Source organism: Emys orbicularis, chromosome 5 (assembly GCF_028017835.1).
Source record: "Emys orbicularis isolate rEmyOrb1 chromosome 5, rEmyOrb1.hap1, whole genome shotgun sequence".
NCBI lineage: Eukaryota > Metazoa > Chordata > Testudines > Emydidae > Emys > Emys orbicularis.
This window is the reverse complement of record NC_088687.1, coordinates 60,258,527-60,281,868: the sequence shown is the minus strand read 5'-3', so window position 1 is coordinate 60,281,868 and position 23,342 is coordinate 60,258,527. Positions and strand designations below refer to the sequence as shown.

The 23,342-nt window shown below is 38.1% G+C and overlaps 1 protein-coding gene across 1 annotated transcript in view; it reads left to right on the top strand.

Moving 5' to 3' along the window:
- LRBA (LPS responsive beige-like anchor protein) overlaps window positions 1–23,342 on the top strand; it is a 576,728-nt gene that overhangs the window by 517,180 nt on the left and 36,206 nt on the right. The window contains 3 exon segments of the mRNA XM_065405711.1: window positions 14,275–14,364; window positions 17,716–17,955; window positions 20,720–20,762. Of these exon segments, the coding sequence (XP_065261783.1) occupies window positions 14,275–14,364; window positions 17,716–17,955; window positions 20,720–20,762 (373 nt within the window).

The following is a 23,342-nucleotide window of genomic DNA, read 5'->3' as shown; positions in this document are numbered from 1 at the left end:
ATCTGTTGGCATATCATTGCACACCCTAACCTGTCCTTCTAGGGGACCATGTTCCACTCACCTAACTCTTTGTACCAACATTGCCATTGACTAATCCCTGTGCTTGCACATCTCTCTTAGAGAGGATACAGGTGCACAGGGAAATTACTGCTCAGTCAACCAGCAGTAACCACCAGATAGATCTTCACTGGGAAATCTATAATCTGCTAGTGGGGGTATGTTGCATTTAGTGCCTGCTGTTGGCCGTCTTGAGAACCCTGTGTAGATCTGTGGAGCCCCAGATCCATATATTTGTTGAGAAAGGGCTTCCTTAGTGCCTGGATGCAAGAAGCAGTTTGCCGCAGTGGTGCAGTTAGCCTTCTTCCACCGATTTGGTGAGTTTTCTGCACTGTTTCCTTGCTTCCTATCACAAGTGCTATTCTGTGCCCATAATGTTTGTACAAGAATGAAAAATTATAAGTGATTGAGTCCTTGCAATCAGGCAACTGATCAGCGGAGTTTCAATATTTGCTGATTTGTACCAAGAAGTATGAGATGATCATGAAATATTACCTCAGAGGGTATGTTTACACAGCAATTAAAAACCTGTGGTTGGCCCATGCCAGCTGACCCAGGCTCATGGGCTCACGCTAAGAATCTGTTTAATTGCAGTGCAGGCATTCAGACTTGGGCTCTAGGACCCTGCAAGATGGGAGGGTTCCAGAGCTGAGGCTGTGGCCTGAGTCCAAATGTTTACATCACAATTAAACAGTCCCTTATCCCAACGCCAGGATAGATGGCATGGGCTAGTCACAGGTATCTAATTGCAATGTAGATATACCCTAAGTCACCTTTAAGAGTGTGGCTGAAATAGTGTTACTACATCTGATATTTCTTGGGCAAAATCAGCTAAAAACACCCCAAAAGTTGTGGAGTTGGACTATTAACATCCAAACAAACACCATCTGTCCAACATAGGTAATATGTTATTTGAGACTGATGCAAGATCAAAGGGGCTTTTATTAAATATGATACAGCAGTTATTAGAGAGGGGAAATAACAAAGATTGCTTCCTTTCCCTTCCCAAGTTAGAGCACTAACACAAACATTAATGATAACTATACAAATACAATGTAGGACTCTATGACTAATATGATAATGCTAGGTCACACTTTTACTTCAAAACCCCCAACGGCTTAACAAGAAGGGATAATGGTGTGATAGTGTATTATGGAGAGAGGGATGAGAGAGCTAACAGCTTGCAGACACTGAACTAGAGAAATGTGGGCATCATTGTTTTTGATGCCTCTTCTGAAGCGTCAACGGTTTGAGCCCATTTGGACAAGACTAGGCAGTGGCGCTGGAACATTTTAAATAGTGGGGGTGCTGAAAGCCAGCCCCCTTTCCCCTGTCCACTCCCCCCCTCCTGAGCTGAGCTCGGGAGCAAAGTCTCAGGCACAGGGCCGGCAGCCAGGAACCCGGTGGTGCTGCAACACCCTCGCACCCCTAGTTCCTGCGCCTATGGGCTAGGGAACTATAGTCCTAGTGTATTGGTACTGTTTCTTTTTGAGTTAATTCCATCTCCTCTTGGTTTTTGAACACACATTGTTTTATTTAAGCTATTTTGGATCTTAGACTGTTTCAGGGATATTCCACTACAGTTCATCCCAGGGAGAGAGGTAAAATTATCCTTCTTCTCTGAGGAGATCTAACAGTGTGTGAATGTACATGTAAGCCACACTCAGGGTTTTTGGTTAAAAGTCCTATTCTATACATAACTAAGACGATATAAATCTTTATCATTATCAAAATGTCACATGTAAATCATAGTAAATACAAGCAAAGTGGACTGAAAAACTGAATCAAAATGATTAAAAACATAAAATCAATAACTCAAATTCTTTTCAGTAAAAAAAAGTTTTCCTGTTTAGACTAAGGTGGCTCTATTGATTGCATTTCCTCCCTTGATTGAGACAGCAACACTTTATCCATGAAAGGTAATCTGGATAATAATAAGAGGTCCAGCTTTCTCCATTCCATTGAATATTGGTATTGATTTCCTTGCAGACTCAGAAGTTTCAACAATCATGAATTATAATCATCAGAGGGAATCAATGTGGACAGAGTATTTGACATGTTTTTTGAATGTGCCTATTGTAATTGTACATATAGAGAAAATAATTCTGTTTTTTTTCCATCTTAAAAAGAAAGAAACTTGTGCCACATCCATAATGAGCGGTGGCACTGAAATTTAGTCCTAGATTAGGGTTCAGTATCATCTGTGGGTAGGTTTTATGCATCTTAGATCTTCCCCTCATAAGTGAAATTTTTATTTTTAAATATTTACAGTTTGAGAGCCTTCTGTGCTTTCCAAAAGGAGCAGCAGCAGTGTTTAGTTTACATGACCCCAGTTTCATGACAGCAGTAGCAGATCTTGATATCTTATCCCAGGGAAAGCATTTCTGGCCTCCCTTTTGGTTACATTCATGGTGGGAGTTAATAGCATATTTCAGCTCTAACTCAGCTGGAGAACACAGACAGCAATGAATCTTTCACAAAGTATAAACACAATTTGTATTTATAGCATAGTTAATGTTTGCTAAATAGTTGGGAAAATTATCTGCATGTCTGTTTTCAGCAGGTGGGGCACAATCTTTTGTTGTGGCTGCAGTGGGTTTTAAAAAATGGAATGAAGTGATTACACAACATTGTAATGGAATAGTAAATTTAAAAGTGGTGAATACAATAAGTGAAGAATTCATGCAGACACAGTTCAAAGTATTGTAGAAACAATCTTTGAAGCACCACTGGCCAGAAGTGTGCTGCACAGATGGTATATTTGACATAGTGCAGCACAGGAATTGTGTGTGAAAAGCCAAATAAATGTTAAGGATTAGTCTAGTTTTAATTGAAAACCAGCATTAAAAAATACCATAAAATGGTGCCAGATTTAAAAAGAATATAATCAAAACCAAACACATTGTTTTCATGACCAGCCAGAGACTGACTTGTCAACAGTGCTGTGTGTTGGACTCTGATCTCTTCCTCTGAAGCCTTGTGGAGAGCAGTCCTGTTGCAGAGGTAATGATTTCATGGGGAGGAGGGAGATGAATGATTTGCTGTACAAGTCCCTCCTGCTGGCCAGGCCACAAAGGAAAAGATTATTCGTCATGCTTGATGGGTAAATGCTATTGTGATATCAAGTCAGGACTGAGAAGTACTAGGGGTGGGGAATCTTCCAGGTCAACTTTCAGTTGTGGCAATTGAAAAACATTTTCTTTGGAGCTTGGGGAAATTTAGTTTTAAATGTAAAACTCGTATATTTAATTGAACTATAAACATTTTTACTCTGGTAAAGTGAGCATTACTAATGTAAGAACATAAGATATACCCCATGATTTGGACATTTTTCAATCAACTCAAGTATACTGGCTCAGTCCGTGGCCAATATGTGGTGCTTCTGAGTAAGCAGACCTAATGAACTTAGGCAAGAGTGTACACCTGTGTCTGGGAGTTGTGACTCATAGACTTTAAGGCCAGAAGGGACCATCATGATCATCGTCTGACCTCCTGCACGTCACAGGCCACAGAACCTCACCCACCCAGTTCAGCAGTAGGCCCATAACCGCTGGCTGAGGTACTGAAGTCCACAAATGTTGATTTAAAAACTTCAATTTACAGAGAATTCACCATTTACTGTAATTCAAACTAGCAAGTAGCCCATACCCCATGCTGCAGAGAAAGGCGAAAAACCTCCAGGGTCTCTGCCATCTGACCTGGGGAAAATTCCTTCCTGGCCCTGAACATGTCAGCCAGACACCTGGGAAAGAATTCACTGTAGTAACTCAGAGCCCTCCCCATCTAGTGTCTGATCTCTGGCCATTGGAGATGTTTGCTAACAGTAGTTGCAGATGGGCCTGGAAGCAACATCAGCATACCACCCCCTCCATAAACTTATCAAGCTCAGTCTTGAAACAAGTTAGGTTTTTTGCCCCCGCTGCTCCCCTTGGAACCCTGTTCCAGAACTTTATTCCTCTGATGGTTAGAAACCTCCATCTAATTTCAAGCCTAAACTTGTTGATCGGCAGTTTATATCCATTTTTTTTTCTTGTGCCAACATTGGTCCTTAATATTGACTTGCTTTCTGCAGGCAACATTGTTATGTCATAAAGAATGAGTTGTAGTTGCCTTTGACTTAACTTCAATAATAATAAAAACAATCCTTTGGACTCTGAATATTTGCTTTATTCTTCATTCTGTAGTGCATTTACCTTGGTTCTATTCTTCTATTATTGTCACCATCCAGCAAAAAAGAAGGGCGTCCTTTTAGAGCCAGCCTAAGAGGTCTGGTGTACAAGGACTTAAAATAATATCCCAACACTACTGCTCTACACTTGGGAGTAGCAAAGCTTTTGGAAAGTATGGAGCTCATGTAAATTAGCTCTTCAACTCTGAGTGCTTGTTTTCTCAGCCCTGTGTAAAGTTCAACAGGGGTAGAAATCTTCAGCCCAACCAATTCTCTCACCTCTTCCTGCTTGATCTGTCTTGTGGAGCTATCAGTACAGGAGAGGGCTTCAGACCCCATAGACTCTTCATTCGTGCCTGGCTGGTGAGTTTTAGATATTCACAATATATTTTTTGCCAGTTTTAAATAAGGCAATAACCCAGAATGTTGCCTGCCTGTCCAAAAATGATGAATATGTTATAATTTCCCCCACTTTTTTCAACTGGCAGGAGTGATGAATATGGGAATATCATAGCCACATACTGCCTCTATCCCTAAGATCAAACACTCTGGGAGAGTTCTATGTAACATTAGACTGACTTCTTGTTATGTCAGCATTCTGGGGTTATTTTCATTCAGTTTAAAATGTGACCTAATCAAAATTGGTGTAAACTTCAAAAATAATAAATAATATAAACAATAAAATGATATTAAAATATAAATAATAAAACTTCAAGAAATAATCATGACATTACATTACCTTTGTTTGGTATATTTTCCTTTTAAATTGTTCATTATGAATGAAAAAACTGACTTATGAAGACTCTGGTTGTATGTGCATACCCAGTATTCATTATTTTGTTTACAAAAGCAATAATATTTTAGTGCATCAGGGAAGAACCTGTTTCTTGAGTGAGGAAGTCACTCATACTGAAGATGTTCATCCCCATGCAGTTTCCATACTGGAAATCATACTGGGCGGAATCACAGTTAGATGTATTTTATCAGATGATAAAAACAGTTAATTCAGGGCAGGTGAAAACTCTGTCCAACATTATAAAATAAAAAATTATAGCTATCCAAACGTTTGCAATCAAGATGTTAAACTATCAAGTAATGCAGATGCGAGATTAAATAATTGTATTATTCTATTTACCAAAATGTTCGACTTTTCTTAGTTTGTTGTCTTTAGCTTTCACAGATTCTGAAAAGTCTGAAGCTGCATGTTAATGGCTAGTATTTGTACGTACAGCTGTGTAAGAACTGGAATTTCCAGTTTGTAGAAAATTCTGCTATTTCATCATTTGTTTTTGTCCAAATCAGAATAAAAAATGGAACAAGAAACCAAAAGAAGCTCAAATAAAGTAAAATAGTCCATCGATGGGGCAATGGTGACGAGATTTAGTGCACAGAAAATGTAAATATTTGTGGGAATGTTGCAAACTACATTGCGAGATTAATGATCACATTTTGACTTTTTATTTTATACTTCTAACATAAAATTTCAGAACAAAGTCATTTCAAAACAAAAAATCAAAATGTTCCATTCTGATAAGGTCAAATGTTTTTGACCTTCTGTTTTTGACAGAATGTTTTGACCTTATTGAAATCCTTCATTTCAGTTTTTTCGAAAGAAAAACAATGTTTCAATTTTAACAAATCATCATCTTCTGATGAAAACATTTTCTCTCGGAAAAATTTCAACCAACTCTAGTTGTAACTAGACTCGGACAGTTCTTGGGATGCCCAGGACTAAGAGTCACCCCTCCCCCTACCACTCCCAGCCATAGGGAGACTTGCTGGTGCTTAAGTGGGTGTCAGCTCCCTGATACCACCAGACTGATAGCCACCCAAACAATCTCCTCTGGGCTATGCCAGCCCTTATATTGCCCTTGCAAGTTAACAGTAGGTGTATTGGAGTCCCCAAATCCCTTTGAAACATTCCCCTGTAGTATCCATGCCTTTATCCACTGAACACTCACAGTAATACTAGGTTTGCTGACTCCAAGGGAACAACCCAAATATCCTTTGCAGCATTTCAATCAAGCGTGGTTGAGATTCTGTTTTCATGAATGTAAATGCGCTGTTGGTTTACTACTTAGGTTCAGGATAAAAGTGTGTCTTCTTTGCCTTCACCTTATGTTCTCCAAAGTTCATTGTTCCTAAGAGTCAGTATGGCACTCCCCCAACCCCCCAGATTATTCTCTGGTGTGCTGCCTTCCTAGTGACTTCACAACCCCCCACTGATTTTGTATGTAAATGATTCCCCATTGTGTTAACTTACAAAGCTTAATTTACATGTGGACCGATGGAGACAGATGATAAACATCTTTTGTATGGCAGAAACCTGTTTGTCAACGCTGCAATGATACAGGTTGTAGGAACATATTTTTAGTATACATACATAACTCCTTACATGCATTTCACGACAATTTGTACATGCATTTCGTGAAAATAATTGTACATGCATTTCACGACAATATTTCATGACAACCAGTGAGATCCCGGCTTTTATTTAAGACCTCACATAATATTCTTTGGTGAACCAGAATTTACATATCAGGATTTTCTTGTGACCCCATTGCTAATTGGCATTGAGGGATTCTTAGGGTCACATAGATGTATTGTATTTAAGAAGCATTTTTTTTTTTGTATTTTCTTGAACCATGTAAAAGAATGGTTTTCATTAAACTGAGTGATTAATACTAGAAATTAGTAAGGTCTTGGGGTTTCTTACCTGCACCAACTATGTTATGGATGATGATGTACATTTTTTAAGAAGAGCAAAAGGTGTGACTGTTAAATATAGATAGATAGATAGATAGATATGGTGATCACTAATCTCCTGATGCAGTCTGCCCCACTCCTACAAATATTTATATTTTTGTGTGCACTAAATCTAGTCACTCTTGCCCCATCTATTGGTTTTTTACTTAGTTTCTTTTGGTTTCTTGTGCCATTTTTGTCAGTCTCTTTGAAGTACTACCAGACTCATTTTTCTAGTTCTACTTTTTTATCTGCTTATTTCCAGTAGCCAGAGATTTAGGTGTTTTGAATGAGCACATCAGCGTTCCAGACAGAGATACTGTTTGAAATTATCCATGAACCCAGTGCCTCTGAACATTATTGAGTGACATTTGTTTCTCTTGGTTGTGTCTGCTCTGACTAACTGGTTTCTTTCAGATTGGCAGCTGGGATTACACTGTAGTAGATGGACAGCTGCATGAACTGGAGATTGCAGTGAGGCTGTGCTAGGCCTCAGTTTAATATGCCTGGAATGTATAAACTCAGATTGGAGCAATTTATGTGACCCTGATGGGGAAATCTATTCATATTTTCACAAACTGTGATTATTTCCTGTTTTACCTCAGTGACTGCCATGTAATTAGATACAATAGTCTACTAATAATTTGTCTAGCTAAAAATATATAACTTTCTCATATATGGTTGCTTTTTCACAGCAGAAATTTTAATGTATTTTAAAGTATGCTTAGTGTTTTTTACAAACTGCTGAGTACATCATCATACTTTTCTTTCCATTTCAGTTACAACATACATGCTTATGTACAGCTCTTTGATACTAACAATACCAGGTATAAGAAAAAGCACCCAACAATGCAAAACTTTTTGAAAAAATATTTAGGCCTTAATATTTAAGGGTTGAAAAATAATACACAACTAATAAAGTTAGTAGTTTCCCAAGAGGCAAATATAGAAACTTTTCTGAGCTAAGAGAAATAATTGGAGTTTCTATAAAATCTTTATCTAAGGCAACACCAAGTATGTGGTGTGATTTGGTTGGGTTTTAATTTAGTTTTGTTTTTGTTTTTAGAATGTAAGGAATTTATGCTACAATCATTGCGGTCCATTTGACATTAGTTAGTTCTCATTTCTGCCTTTTGATAGTGCTTTCGTATGTAATGTGGCTTGCGCAGTTGTTTTAAAGCATTTTATCCCCAATGCAGAATGTCAGCCATAGACTTTGGGCATTTGTAATATTTTAAATAAGTGTATAGCTGTTTGATGAGAGTGTTGTTACTAATGAACTCTTAGAGGTTATCAGGAGGGTTTGAACATGGTTTCCACATCCAAGCACAGACCTCTATTATTTGAACTAAAATGGTTAACTCAATTACCTGGCATCAGTAGCAGGCTGTTATCCTCTATGTTGACTAGATACTGGAGGGAGGACATAACACATGCTTTATAAGAATGTCACAAAGCTATGGAGAATACAGTGTAGCTCTTGATCTGTCATCATTTCTTTCCCCCACCCCTTTCTTTTTTATGCTTGTTAGAGTTCTACTCAAAAATATGTAAATATGTAAATTCTGCATTCTTTTTAAAACAGCAAAATTGGGTGAATAGTTAAGCTGTTCCAGGTAAAGGAATTGTGATTATTAAAATAAAAGGACTGAGTTACTAAAGTTACTAAAGACCAAGTGTAGTGTATCACCAGGGCCAGTACACAGCAAATATACTGCTTATTTCTGCCAATTATTGACAGTTGTGATCTGGTAGATTTAAGATCTAATAAGGGAGAGGACATTCTCCTCTTTAATTTTCAGCCTGTTTCCAGCACGTTTATCAAATTGTTGTGAACCATGCTTGTTCTCCATGGTTAATGTTATCTAGATTGTAGTACGTGAGGAATTTAACTAAGAACCTTAACTTAGAACCTTTAAGTAACTATCTGATCAGAATGGTTTTTCAATCACTGTTATCAAAGCTTGATTTTAATCATGATCCCAGAGGGGAGCAAAGCTAGTCAGTCAGCCATTAGACCACTCAGTTTCACTGTCTGAATGGAAACCTGTCCAATATTCAGTGTTCTCTAGTGCTGTTAAGCAACATTTGGGTGGAAAGAAAGGAAAAGCAAGCAATCATAGTTGCATATTGCTCAAGCCAATAGAAATCACTGAGGAACATGTGCGTAAACCTTTTTGAATATCCAATGATGAGGTAAGGGAGGCAAAAAGCCAAAGTAATTACTTTTGCAAGCACTTTTGTATCCTGGGTATAAATGCTGGGTGGAAAGACGAAGGATGAACCCAAAGCCTTTCCTGGACTTAACACATGCTTGATGTTATTTCACCTAGTCTTTCAAATGTTCGGCATAGTATCCTACTGGCATAGTAGTAACTGAAAATGCTTGCAGTTAGCTATATAAAAGCACACTTTCAGAAAGTGGTCTCCAATTCTGCCTGTCAGTGCATTATCATATAATAAGACTAATAGGAGTGTAACTATTGTAATTGTGCATGCAAAATGGGGTGCACATTTTCACATGGACATGCTGTGCTGTCGGACTCATAGACAATTTGTTGCTACGTGACTGAGTGTGCACTCTATAACTGATAAAACCCAACTCTTGTTTCCATTAGGGACTTTAAATCTGAAGATAATCTAAAGTTATAACTTGCTTTTTCATTTGAAGGGCCTTCATCATTTTCATGATTTGAGTTTAAAACTTTAGAGCTTCTTGCATTCTTCCTCTCTTTCTCTGTATTCCTCCATTTCCCCCTCCACCTTCCTCCTCTCATATTCAGTTTTATAGTTTTCAGACATAAACATGAAAAAAGCAATTTTGACTTAGATTCTGAGTGTTTCTGCAAAGAAAAGTAACAAACATCTGTTTTTACCTTAACTATGTCCATGTGTTCAACCCCCACCCGCTTCCCAAAATAATTTACAGCCATACTTGGTGGGTACTGCATACTATTAAATTAACTTTTTTCACAGTTAGATTAGGGAAAGTGTCCAGAGACTGGAAATATTGGTGTTAAACAGTAGCAAAAAACTACAATTTAACCAAGCTAAATCATCATTTGTTTTTCTCTTCTCTCTTCCTCTGTCTTAATTTTGCAAAAGAAAGAGGTGGGGGAGAAAAGAAAAGATTGGGAATATATAGCAAATGGTTACCATTATAAACAAATGGAATCCGCTGACTGGTGAAATTTTGCTCATAATACTTGTGTTTATAAATTAATTTATAGGTTTTCTAATTAATGTGAAAAATCCTTTGTGATATAAATAAGTGGTTTGAGAGACATATCATGTGGATTGTTGTAAAGGATTTGTATCACTTGTTTCACTTTATTACTACGTTACAGCATCTGGAACAATTATGACCATACCTAAGTTATTTGTTATAGAAGATTAACAGGAAGAAGGCTATTTTACTAAGATATTTGAGAAGCAGTGAAATAGAATGTTGGACAATGCTATCTTTTACTTTGTTGTATGCAACATGTCTTCAGAGATAAAAATGTGTGGTACTAACAGATATTTTTCAAACAAAGGTTGTTCCTTTCCAGTTACATGACGCCTTGGAGAAAGTTTCACCATGTTAGCTACACAAATTTCATCTTACTTAATGAATAAATTATGGGAGCTTGATAACTAATATCTCACAACGAAAGCTTTATCCTAAAGTATTCTAAAACTATAACTGTGAAAATATTTTAAATTATCTGTCATCATTTCCTTAAATTCTATTTACAATAGGTAATATCCATAATTGTCCACATTACTGTATGCCATGGAGAGATTTAGCAAGAACACATATCATCCCGCTGTCAATGGAGAAGAGGAAGTCATCCATCAGCATGACTAAAGCCATTATCAAAATTGCCCAGGAAAGTGAGGTTATATGCTGAGCTGTAATTTGCTAGATCCAGAAGGTCAGGTGATGACTTCTTCACTACTGGCTAAACAGTTGCATGCTCTAAGATGAGTAGTAAGTTTTCCACTTCAAAAGATACATTAATTATCTGTCAGTAGAGGATACATGTGATCCTGGCTGATCTTCCCTTACCATGGGGAGCAGAAGTCTGAGTTGCAACTCATGGCTAAAATGCCCTGTACTACTTCAAGTGTCTCTTTTGCTATGTGAATGGGAAAAGTAAAGACTGATTCCAGTCCTGACATCATACATTTCCTGTTGTTTGGGAAGGTCATCCTGGATTCAGTTGATCTATGCTATGCAATAGCTTACAGTTCTAAAGACCATATGATGCTGGCTTCTGGAATGATTTTTGGAGGCAACTAGGGATTATGAAGTGACTCACTGTGCTGAAGAGCTCTCCTAGTTGTAGTTAAAATTTAGGTGGCTCCATAAACTAACTAACAGGGCTATTGCACTTTTTGGGTATTTGGAATTTTGTCTTTGATTGGAGGAGGAAATGTGCCTGGCTCAGGATAGGGGAGCTATTTCTTTGTGAAATCCTAATCCATAAATCAGGTCTAGTGTGTGCCAGGTTGTGTGAATAGTCCAGAAATTGCCTGGAGTTTGATAGGAGATTTTGGGCCATAGCCTCAGGGAAGTGTGTGTGTGGGGCTGCATGTAGTTTGAGGTCTTCCAGGGCAATGATCCTTGGCAAGGTCACCTTCATAATGATCAGCATCTCTGTCCATTCCAACAGGAAACCTTTTGTTTGGAGGTCTGTAGATTAGAAGGATGTAAGTCTGACTTTTGTTTGTTGACATGCAGGTTGAGTGGATATATTCAAATAATTTTTGCAGCTCCTGGAGATCCTCTTCTGCATTTTAAGGCTGGATGGGAAGAGGATGGCTGCCCTGCCAGTGCTCTTTTGTATTATGGGAGTGTGATATCTTAAGTATCCTGAGAGTATTGTGTGGGTCAACAGTGGATATACAGTGTTGTCTAACAGAGTTCCTGTGTTGCTGAGTGAAGGTGGGAGTCTTAACTGCTATGTGGTCTTGACTGGAGAATAGGTGCTTGACCACTGATCATTTCATTGATCATTTTGAAGGTGTGAATTAGTGCAGTTTTGTTCAGTGTGGTCTTGTGTGTGGTGGCTGTAGGTGGAGTGTGCTGCATTTGTAGTAGATATTTTCTTTTCTTACTTGTTAGTTTCTGTTTCCAGTACTTTGTAGGGGGGTTTTGTGAGTCCTGATGCTGTGCAGGGAGGGTGGTATGTAGTGGCGCCATCCTATAATGGGGATAGCTGTTAAAAGAAGCACCTAGAACGTTGGGTGTGACAACACTCTTTCATCCTTCCTCTGGGCATTGCATGTTGATTGTGATGTGGGGAAGGGCGGAACTTGTGTAGGTCTGTTGTGGAACAATGTAACAGGAAAGTGACAGGCCAGAAGCATCTTATCCATTAGGAAGCCTGCACTGTAACTAGTGCTCACTTCTGGCTAAAAGTCAGAGTACAAAGTTTTGGCTCAAGAACAAATTACTTGTTTTGCATTATATCTGAGACCCTTATCTTTTATAAGGAGTTCATTATTCATATAGGTTCCACAGCTTTGTCCTACATAGTTTCATATGCAAATAATAAACTGCAGCCAAGGATTGCTTAGCACTGCTCCTACTACTTCCTTTCTGGTTCACCTAAGAGAGCTGCTATCCATAAAGGTCCAACTTTTCATTGCAGTTGTGAGTACATTCGAACGTAGCACGTCCAACCACTAGAGAGTAGGGACTCTAACTGGCTTAGTATGTTGCAGTGTTTGATCACCAGTTGGCAGATATGTCAATTTGGTTCTGGACTGTGATTATGTTGTGGCTTGATAGTGCCCATTGGGTCTTGGCATAAGTGTGTGTGTGTGTGTGTGTGTGTGTGTTTTAAAAAGTTGGGTTTTTAAGATATTGAGCTTTAATACGCTTAGGATCAGATTCTGAGACACTTACTCCTTGGGCAGTCCCGATGAAATCATTGCAGCGGGAGCACTCAACGAGTAAGAGTATCAGAATCTGTCCCCATCATATTCGCAACATTTGTTTTAGCTTATTCAAATACATCAAAAAAAATGTATCTTATCAGTAAGGTCAAATGTTTTGGAATGGCACATTTCTTATCTATAAGGATGGCTGTCTAATTAAACCTCAAATCTTCAGCGAGAACTTCAGATAGGGTTTATTTTTTGCTTTTGTTGTTTCTACACTGAGCAATGTCATCTCTCTGAGTAGTAATTTATTCTTATCTGAAATGAATGAGCTAGTGAAAATTCACTGTAGGTGTTATCACACCACAGAAATATTAACCAGTGGTTAAAAATACAAAGTGCCAGGTAAGCCGTAGAAGCATTAAGAGCCTTTTCTGTGGAAGTCAGTCAGAGTTCTTTGTGTGAAGCAACTAGAAAATAGAGGCCTTGAAGTGGATAAACTTAATGGCCTAAACATTCAAAGGTGACTATTGTTATGGGTGCTTCAATTTTTGGGCACTCTGTTTGGATCACTTTAAGGGGCCTGATGTTTCAGAGGATGGGTGCGTCTGAAAATCAGGCTTTAAGGTTTTTCAAAATCTCTTAATCTCTTTTAGACCAATAGTGCAAACACAGAAAATCTAGATGGACAGACATAGGCAGGCAGTAAAGGGTTCTTACATCTCAAAATGTTAACTTAAAAGAATAGCAAAGTATGAGGTTGCATTTCCTTTGACTGTTTCAAGTGATTATGTATCTAGAGAGAGATTCTGGCAATTTAAATAAAATATTTCTTGATGAATGTATATGGTAGAACTTATTTAAAGTTTGTGCTTTTTTTTGTCTTCCAGTTCTATCTCCTCTACATTCTTATTGGTTGTTAGTAGTATAATGCACCCTACAATTAATTTGTCTTCCTTTTTTATAAAAATATATTGAAAAAATACATGCTACGTTACCCTTTTTTGTTGTCTTAATTATTGACATGAAACTGGATGCTTGAAGTTAAACAAAAAGTTGGAGGCTTTCTTAGTACCTGTAAAAGATTAGCTTTTGTTCCTGAAGTATGACGTAAGAAGGATAAGCCAGTGTTAGAAAGGAGAAATGGAACCAATAAGGAGGGTTACTGATTATAATAGCCAGTTTCTGTTTAATATCACTGAGCAGGATGAGGTTTTGCAGTGTTTCTCATGGAAATAGCATCCACAGTACTAAAATGATTACCTCATTCTCAGTACCAGTGCCAAGCACTTAGCCCCACAGTGAACACACGGGGTTGATTTTCAACATGAAACAAGCCAGAAGTGTGGAATGACATTTTCAGGTGACAGTTATGGTTCTATTGCCTGTAATTAGCACCTCTTAACATGCAAACCTGCCTGTGCCTTTTCCAGGCTGTTGAAGCTCAAATACGAAGTTTTGGACAGACCCCTTCCCAACTACTCATAGAGCCACATCCTCCAAGAAGTTCTGCCATGCAGGTGGTATGTATCATATTAACTCTTTGTGACCCATTCACTTTTATTTATTTCTGCAGTGTTGCTTTAAATGTTCAGATTTTTTTCTTTTTTGGGGTGTGTGTGTGTGTGGGGGGGGATTTAAGATTCTGTGCATTGAATTATAAGCACAACTGTCAGTCATTGCTATTGTACGCAATACTTGACTATTAATTCACTGATTGCTAAAAAGGTTATGCCAATTCACAGTACAGAAACTTATCATCAGTGTTACCTAAAAACACTTTGTCAGTGTAATTTGCTAAGGTCTTAGAACTCGTAGATCCAAATGTTTCAGCATTTCAAGCCCAATCCTGTGAGATTATACTGAGGTGCCGAGCATCCACAACTCCCTTTGAATATCAGTGGAGATGAGGGGTCTCAGAACCTCTCAGATTGCATTCAGCACCTTATAGGATCTGGCTCTTAGTGTCTACGGCCCCTATGCTTCTCTTCTTTTCTCTGAATGGAAGGGAGCTTTGTACCAGCGGAGTCAGGCTAAATGTTATGGGGAAGACAAGAGCCCCCAGAAGTTGAACGCTGTGTAGAAGATTTATGGGTGGGGAGCGGGAAGGACTGGAAGCCATTATGCTCTATCATGTAGACCAACTCCCGAGGTGGATGCCAGGTGCTGGTACTTGAGGAAGGGGGTACCTGGAAATATATATCTCCTTGGGTATCTGTGCTGGTGGGAGCCAGTTAGGCTGGAAACAAGGGAATATACCCAGCCTTAGGAAGATTCCCTAAGAGCTCTGGATTTAGGAGGTGGAGTCCCTAATCTTTCCCCCTAGGCATAATCTTTCCCCTTAAAAACTAGTAATTCTTGAGCTGAAACTTGCATAGTGAAGAATTTGTTTTAATGTGTTTTGCAGTAACACTAGGATGATAACATCCAGGCACTGAGTATTAACATGCTTTCTATTTTACCTCTACTTATTTGTAAATATAATTTTATTAATACAATTATTTTTTATTACTTTCCATTTTATACCATATGCAGCCCCAGGGTCTAAAATAACTTCATCTGTATCATCATAGAATTCAGAACTAAGTGTATTAAATTATATTGTGACAGAATGAACCAAACATTCTATTAATTCGTGAGTCTCAATATGTTACATTCCCTTAATGGTCAAAGATGGTCGAAGGTTTTTAAAAATAAGTGTAAACAAGGGAATTCTACCTTTTAGGGTCTGTGAAACTTATGTTATTAGGGTTAAAAATGTTCCTGAACAGAAAGAGTTTTTAGATGAAATACACAAAACCCCCTAAAATTTATATATCATTACTTACACACCATGTACAAAAGGAGCCTAACAGACCTAAAACTTCTTATTCATGAATTACCAGCCTGTGTCTATTGACTTCCTTGTCACTGACTCACAGGTTTAGCTGAATAAATTTGATGTGGTACCAAGCAGTTTGTGTAATAAGGACTGTACAGTTTCATCAGAGTATAGTATGTGATGATGTCCCTAGTAAATATTGGGCATTTAATGAAAGGAGTTACATTTCATGAAGTTAATTATATCTAACTTCTGTAGCTTTACATACAGAAACTAAGTTGTGGTTCACATTCTTACTTTACCATCTCCTTTGGTTATTAACATATAATTTTACAAACTGTTATTCTAATAATTTAAAAAACAGTGTAAGGCTTCCATGAGGGGAAAAAATTGGGATTACAGTGTATTATGTAGGGAGGAGGGGCTTTTTTCCATCGCACATAAGAATGCTTTATCATTGTAATCATTGTACTATTCACTAAAGTTTCAGTGTTTTTTTTCCTGTGTGTGTGAATACAGCAGAAACTAAAGCCACCATGTGCTGTTAAGTGCACAAGCCATAATATACACCAGGTGTAGTAATTAGCAGTCACACGAAGGCTGCCTATATGTCTGGTTTTGCTGCTGTTGCTGTATCCCCCTGTGTTTTCACACCATCAGATAGCTGGATTTAATTGAGGCCGCATCGGATGAGGCATTACTGACACCTTTAATTGAATGAGCATCCAGGGAGGATTAACTCATAATATTGATTGGCTTTTAGCCACTTGTTCAGAATGGTGTCTGGGTAGCTTATTAGTTGCTTTTATTTACACCTTTATGCAAAGACTAAATAGGAATTCAGAGTGCAATATGTTTTTCTAAGTACTCTTAATAACTTTTTTAAAAGGCGTGATAATAAAAATGCAAATATATTTAATTTCTTTTATTAGTTCTGTATAAATATATATTAAATGTATGCACTTAAATACACATTTATATATGCATATATGTACTGGAACATTGCAGGTAGAAAACAGCCAAGTGTACTGATCAGTATATTTTTATAAAGATATTAACTTAGTTATTGGGAAGAAGAAATACTAAAGGAATATGGATAAGAGTGGACAGTACAGTAATAACACTGTCATCATAGCTTTTACTTATTTTGGTGCACCATATATTAGTGAAAACAAACTTGTTAAGTTCTGTTACTTTCTCAGCTCGGTAACTGTTTAACATGCAAATCACATGGATTTACCAAATTTATGAAAATCAATATTTGATTTTAACATTTTCAGTGATCTTGGGGGTCTTAGTTATAAACTTTCTAATTAATTACATTGAAAACAAAACTATTATATTTGGACTAGGGAGAATCTAGATTTATTTCCTCTCTTAGGCTTTTGTAGGAAGCAAAGGTATTAGCAACATAATAGGGTGATGTCTGTGTGATTCTGTCCACTTTATAAATGTTTCCTTTATAATTACGTTTAATTATGTTTTGCTTAAAAACACAGTTATAATTGTCTGTGTATTGCTTAAGTCTTATTTCTGTACAACATAAATACACACATTGCATGCATTTACTGTATGCACATATATTTTATTTATGTTTGCTTTTTTTTTTTTTTTTCATTTGGCTTGTCAAAATCTTAGTCTGCCAACTAAATGGAGCCTCTGATGGTCTCTCGGAGCAGGAATTGCTCACTTTCTTGGTTATGGCCTTCTCTGAAATTGCTTTCCTTGATGTGCTACCTTTGTTGATATGGAAGATAATGCATTTGCCAGAGACAGGCAATTGGAAACTTTTTAATGGAACCTGCAGCAAACTTTAGATCTTTTCCTTTTCTGCAGTGCTGCTACCTTAATAGCATACATGAAGGATGTCCACTCAAAATAGTTGTTTCCACTAGCCTGTTTACTGCTACTTTATTTACTTTTACTTGCAGCTGCTATTGGTTCTTGCTTATTTTAATTCAGTCTTACTTCTCTTGTTCTGTCCTGTCTTTCTTTCCCCCTCCCTATCTTTTCTTTTCCCATGGGTTTGGGTTCTTGTTTGCCCACTCAACAGTATCTCCTCCTGCAGAGTCCATTGATGTTCACAGACCAAGCTCAACAGGATGTTATCATGGTCCTAAAGTTCCCATCCAACTCCCCTGTCACTCATGTAGCAGCCAACACCCAGTCTGGTCTGGCAACTCCTGCTGTGATCACAGTCACTGCTAACAGGCTATTTGCTGTGAACAAGTGGCATAACCTTCCTGGTAAGTAAAGAAATTTTAGCATTAGAAACTTCCACCACCACCAGGTGGTATTTTTCAGTTGGCTTTGTTTCAAAATCGGCAGTAGAAATATTTTAAATTTCTGTTTGCAAATGCTAATCCAGTCCATTGGTACATTGTACTCATTGCAGTTAGACAAAGATGACCTTTCTAAAGTACAACTGAACACTACAATTCAAGTTCTGCTAAGCAACAAGTTATTCAGGAGAAAGAGTTATTTACCAAAGCCATCGGGCAATATCCAAGAAAACATAAGCAACAGATCACCACTTTATTATCATCATAAACATTTGCAAGCATCCAGTAGGCTAAATATATTCCTAACAGTTACTCAGCACAAAGGACCTGTAAAGCACAAGGCAGTGCTGTCCAGTACCTAAGGAACATGGCTTCCAGCTCTCATTTGTTCCTGATGAGATTTTTGTCCATCTTGGACCTCCTTTTCAGCCCTGTGCCCAGATTATGGAAGTAGGAACCTCTCTAATGTCTGGGAGGTATTGCTGCCACAGAAGCATTCACAACTTCCTGAGTTGGTTATGAAAACCACAACCAGAAATCAAAACTGAAAATATTTAGAATGCCCACATCCCCTGCAACTTGGACACCCAAAAAATCCAAAACTCTAGACACTTGAAAGTCTTTGTCAATAAAAAAAGTAACAACATATCCATAAACATAACCACTCATCTTAATGATCCTTTTTGTAGTTTGTTGGACATTAACATATAGCTAGTTTTGTTTTGAATTCCTGTATTTTCTAATCCTTGAGGGGACCCATCCTCAGTCCATAATTACAGCAGCCTCAAGCCAGAGCCACAAAAAGCAATTCATTTCTCCTGGCACCGCAGTAAATTGTTAGCTGGTCAGAGGGTTTCTATGAAGAAAAATATAGCTTCTTCCCAAATAGTTTAAATAGAGGACAATCTTTAGCCTGGTCCAAACATTAAATGTCTACATCACTGATTTTCTGCAAGGAAATTTGGACCCACATTCCTTTGATTACATTTTGAAAAAAGCCAGATGACCCCAATGCTCTTTTCCAGCTGTTGTAAATCACTGACCAACAATGTCCAAGTGGAAAACTCTTGACCTTATTCCAGCACCATTTCACCCACCTAAGAAGCTCTAAAAAAAACCTAAAACAAAATATGTTGTCTATATAGCTGACAAAGACATGACTGAAAACTGTGGATAATACTCACAGCATTTGGATGGAAAGAATATGACAACTGCCTCCCATGCTACTATATGACCTTAAACATACTTTCAATAGTCAATGGATTAAAAATCTCTACAAGAATGCATAAAATTCAACAGTCATATACAGGAAAAAATATCTGGTGGATGTTCTAAAATTATAGGAGTTGCTTTGGCTTCTCCATATGCATGCTAGTTGGTGATCTATTTACCAGCAACAAATGCCTGCAGACAGCTACCTCCATATTCTGTTCTCCAGAAATGGCAGCACAGTAAAACAGGTTTCTGAGCCACTGTCATTGTATACACCGTCGGGTACTTCAAAAGTGTTCTCTCTGTGCAGAGAGCCGGAGAAAAATCTACACTTCAAAAACTCATTTGAGAGCTAGTACACTGACCACTACTGCCAGGCTATTGTGGAATTCCACATTTGAGGGAGCTGGATATGCCTTCCTGGAATGGGAAGGAGCTGAAGTTAGCCTTGGCTGTTGTAACCTTCAAATCCAGTAGTAAAATTGGGCTTTGCATAGGTGTAGGAGGCCAGTACTACAACTATTCCATATCTCCCACTGTGATCATAGCACTGTCCACAGGGAATACTTGCACTATGAGTCGTCATGACAAACCATGTTTAGTTGGCAAGTAATCGCTTGTCACTGACTACTATTTAAAATCCCACACCTGCCTCACTCAACCAATCTGGTGGCTTTATCAACCAGTTTATGACATCAGTGTCCAACAAAGCACGTCTATACAGGGCTGGAACTGGCACTGTTTCATAAAATATTAATGTTTCATTGCAGCACTGCTGTTGAGTTGCATTTAAACTATGAAATCAATCTGATGATATTAAGTTTTATAATAAAGCTATGCTTTGCAAGGTAATTGGAGAAATGAGAGATGTTACACCTATGATTTATCTATTATATTAGCTTCCACTTCCAAGAGGGTTTGGGGGTTTTTAACTGAGCTGTGGAAAACTAATGTTGAAGTAAAATCCAGTAGGTAAATATTCCAGAGACATGCCAGGTGCTTGGACATTTAGACAAAATGTTGGTCTGCAGAATTATTTATTTAGTTTTATTAAAACTTGCAAATAAATGTTTTTCAATGATAGATGGAACATTAAATATTATGTCACTTGGAGATTTCTGTCTCCATCACAAACTGAAATTTTCTGAAAGGTCCGTTATGCTTTGCTGTTCAAAGCAGCCCTTTGAAAAGGGGGGAAAATAGTATTTGCTACAGTTAGCAGATGGTTGTCACATTTTGTTTTCAGTGCTCTTTACCACTTAATTTTGTTTTGTTGTGACATGAGAGGTTGCCAGTAAAGCATCTGCTATCGCTTATGGCTCGGGACCTGAGCCATTGATGAAGGCACACATTCAGGATAGCACTAATCTAAAATAAATGTTTAATAAGCAGCCCATGAAAGTGCCTGGAATTTTTTTTTATTCAGTCAAGAAAGAAACTTGAATGGTTAAACAGTTGCTTATAGGATTTGATTTATCATTTTTATGTGGCTCAACATATGAAAATAATGCTGACTTTTAAAATCTTCTTTCCTGAATTTCAGCTCATCAAGGTGCTGTACAGGACCAGCCATACCAGCTGCCAGTGGAAATCGATCCTCTCATAGGTCTGTCACTTTCTTCTCTCTTTGCGATTCATTAAGCTCTGTATGGTGGCCCTGAAGTGTAGATTACGGTTGTTTTTCACTTGCTGGTTGCTGGGAATGGAATTTTCCTGATAAACCATTTGCATGCAAATTGGAATGCAATGAGCTGTGGCTATGCTGGTATTTCATCAACTCCCCCTCATTGGTTTGCCTAATTTGAACAGGCCTAGGACGCGTGTCAGTGAAAATTAATATGGATGCTGTAATAATGTGTGATTGAGAATGTGCATGAAGTACTGTCAGGATAATATTGGATCTTTTCATCACTCAGACTTGTTGATGAGCAGGAGCGAGGCACGTTATGATGAATTGGTGCACTGGTAATGTGATGGAGCTCCTTTGCTGAGGAAATTTTCATAATACCAGTGGGGTTCTTAACAGCACTGTGTTGTGAAAAATAAAACTGTGGTGCCAGGGTTTCATCGTTAAAGGAGATCAATCCTTTCTTCATAGACCTGCTGTTCATGCTGAGGGGATTAATGCGTAATTGCAAAGCGGTTCCAAAGTTGAAATCTATTGCTCCGCCAGTTTTAGTGTTAAGATATTAGTATTCATTTTTCTAGGGCACTACAGTCTTTTGGATCACCATCAGTGGTTAAGTGTGTGTGTCTGTGTTTTTAAGGGGAGAGAAAAGAGTCTCACTTTCATTTAAATGAATCTTTATAATAAATGAGTAGTTTATTATAGTGGTGCTTTTCATATTAGCATAGTTGGTTCAGTTGTTTATACTATAAACCCTTATTTTTGGGTGGGAGGATTACAATTTGGCTCTAATTCAGCACGATTTGTAACTTGGCACATGATGATTCTGCCTTGGAGGCACTTTAAAAACAAAACAAATTTGAAAAGAAATATTCCCTCATTTTTAATTTGTGAGGCTAATAAATAAATAATTTTTTCTTTTTTTTTTAAGCCTCATAATTTCTCTGTTTTTTAAACTGACAATTTCAGGCTGATAGTTTATTGAATGAAAACATGAACTGACCAATTATAATTGCATTTAAAAACCAAGACTATTTACTTATTTTTAAATTATTTTTTTGCCTGACTCTCCACTATCACGTGCATGGTAGAGTGGTATGATTTGTCTATCAAATAGTTAACTACTTTTAAAAATTAATATGCACAGTAAATGGTTCACAGGAAGTGCACATTGACCATTCCCTAGTTTTTATTTATAAATTTATAATTTTTTATTTATTAATTTATAAATGCCATTGTTTCTCAAAGTAATATAGTGCTCTCCATAGAGCATTTCTAGAGGTTGTTACTTAGTGGACCCAGCTGAGATCAAGACCCCATTGTGTTAGGTACTGTACAAACAAACAATAAGCAACAGTCCCTGCTCTGAATTGCTTATAATAAGAGCATACAAGACCTCAAAGGTTAGGAAGTGTTATCATCATTTTACAAATGGGGAGCCAAGGCACAAAGAGATTAAAGGCCTGATCCAAATCCTTGTGAAGTCAATGGGAGCCTTTAAATGACTTGCTGTAGTCTGTGGCAGAAATGAACCCAGATCTCCTGAATCTGTTTAGTGCCTAAACTACAAGACTATGCTTTATCTCTTCTCAAACGGATCTTCTACAAATCCTCAGATGTGTGAATTTGTAACACCTGCAGTGTCCTATACTCAAATGTATAATCTCTTATACCTCACTTTTGGCAGGACTTGTAGTAGTGGCTTATAATTTATAACTTTAATCACTTGGGCTGAAATTTTCTGTCCCAGGTGTCTGTCTAAAGTTGAATTATTTTAGATGACTTCAGCCTAAACAGTTCAGCAGTTTCCAATGAGGAGGCTAGTGAAAAATAAGTTGTTTTGCCCAGGTTAAAAAATTCTGATGAGCTTTTCACTGAAAAGCTCTATTACCCCAATGCTTTGGAGCAGGAGCTTGAAATTTGGCAAGGGGGTGGCCTTTTTGCCATCAATGTGCCGTTTGCTGTCCACATGAATATCTGCCCAAATTTGGCCAAGTTATATGCCTTTGAAAAATCACAGATTGTACATGCTCAGTAGAGACTTCTTAGATTTTAGCAGCTAAATCCCCCCGTCCCAAAATCTGTCTACAGTGAGCATGCTCCAGCACTAGACGTAGTATGCAGGATTTTCCCTGCATTCGCAGCTTTGGGCTGCTGCAGGCCAAGCCGAAGTTAGATCCAGGCACCTGAACTGAGAACAGGGAGCCTGTCTTTCTTGTGCTTTCAGTAGCTCCCCTGCTAGGTCCAGGCAACATGAAGGAGGAAGCTGCCAATTCAAATGCAGAGGGAGCAAGAGCCAGACTTGCAGGCGGATGCAGGAGAGGGAGTAGATTGGGATGTGGCATCAGGGGGAGCACTGAGTTTGGACAAAGATCCCATGGAGAGAAACTGGGACTGGGGTCCTGTGTGGATGGGAACGTAGATGAGAGAAAGGGCAGTTGGAGGTCAGGGTGAGGAAGAGACACAGGTAGGATGAGAACCTGGGACAGGGAGAACTGGGACAGCCTGGGCAAGATGACTGGGGTTAAGGAGTGTGGGTTTAGGGGAGATTGGGACCGG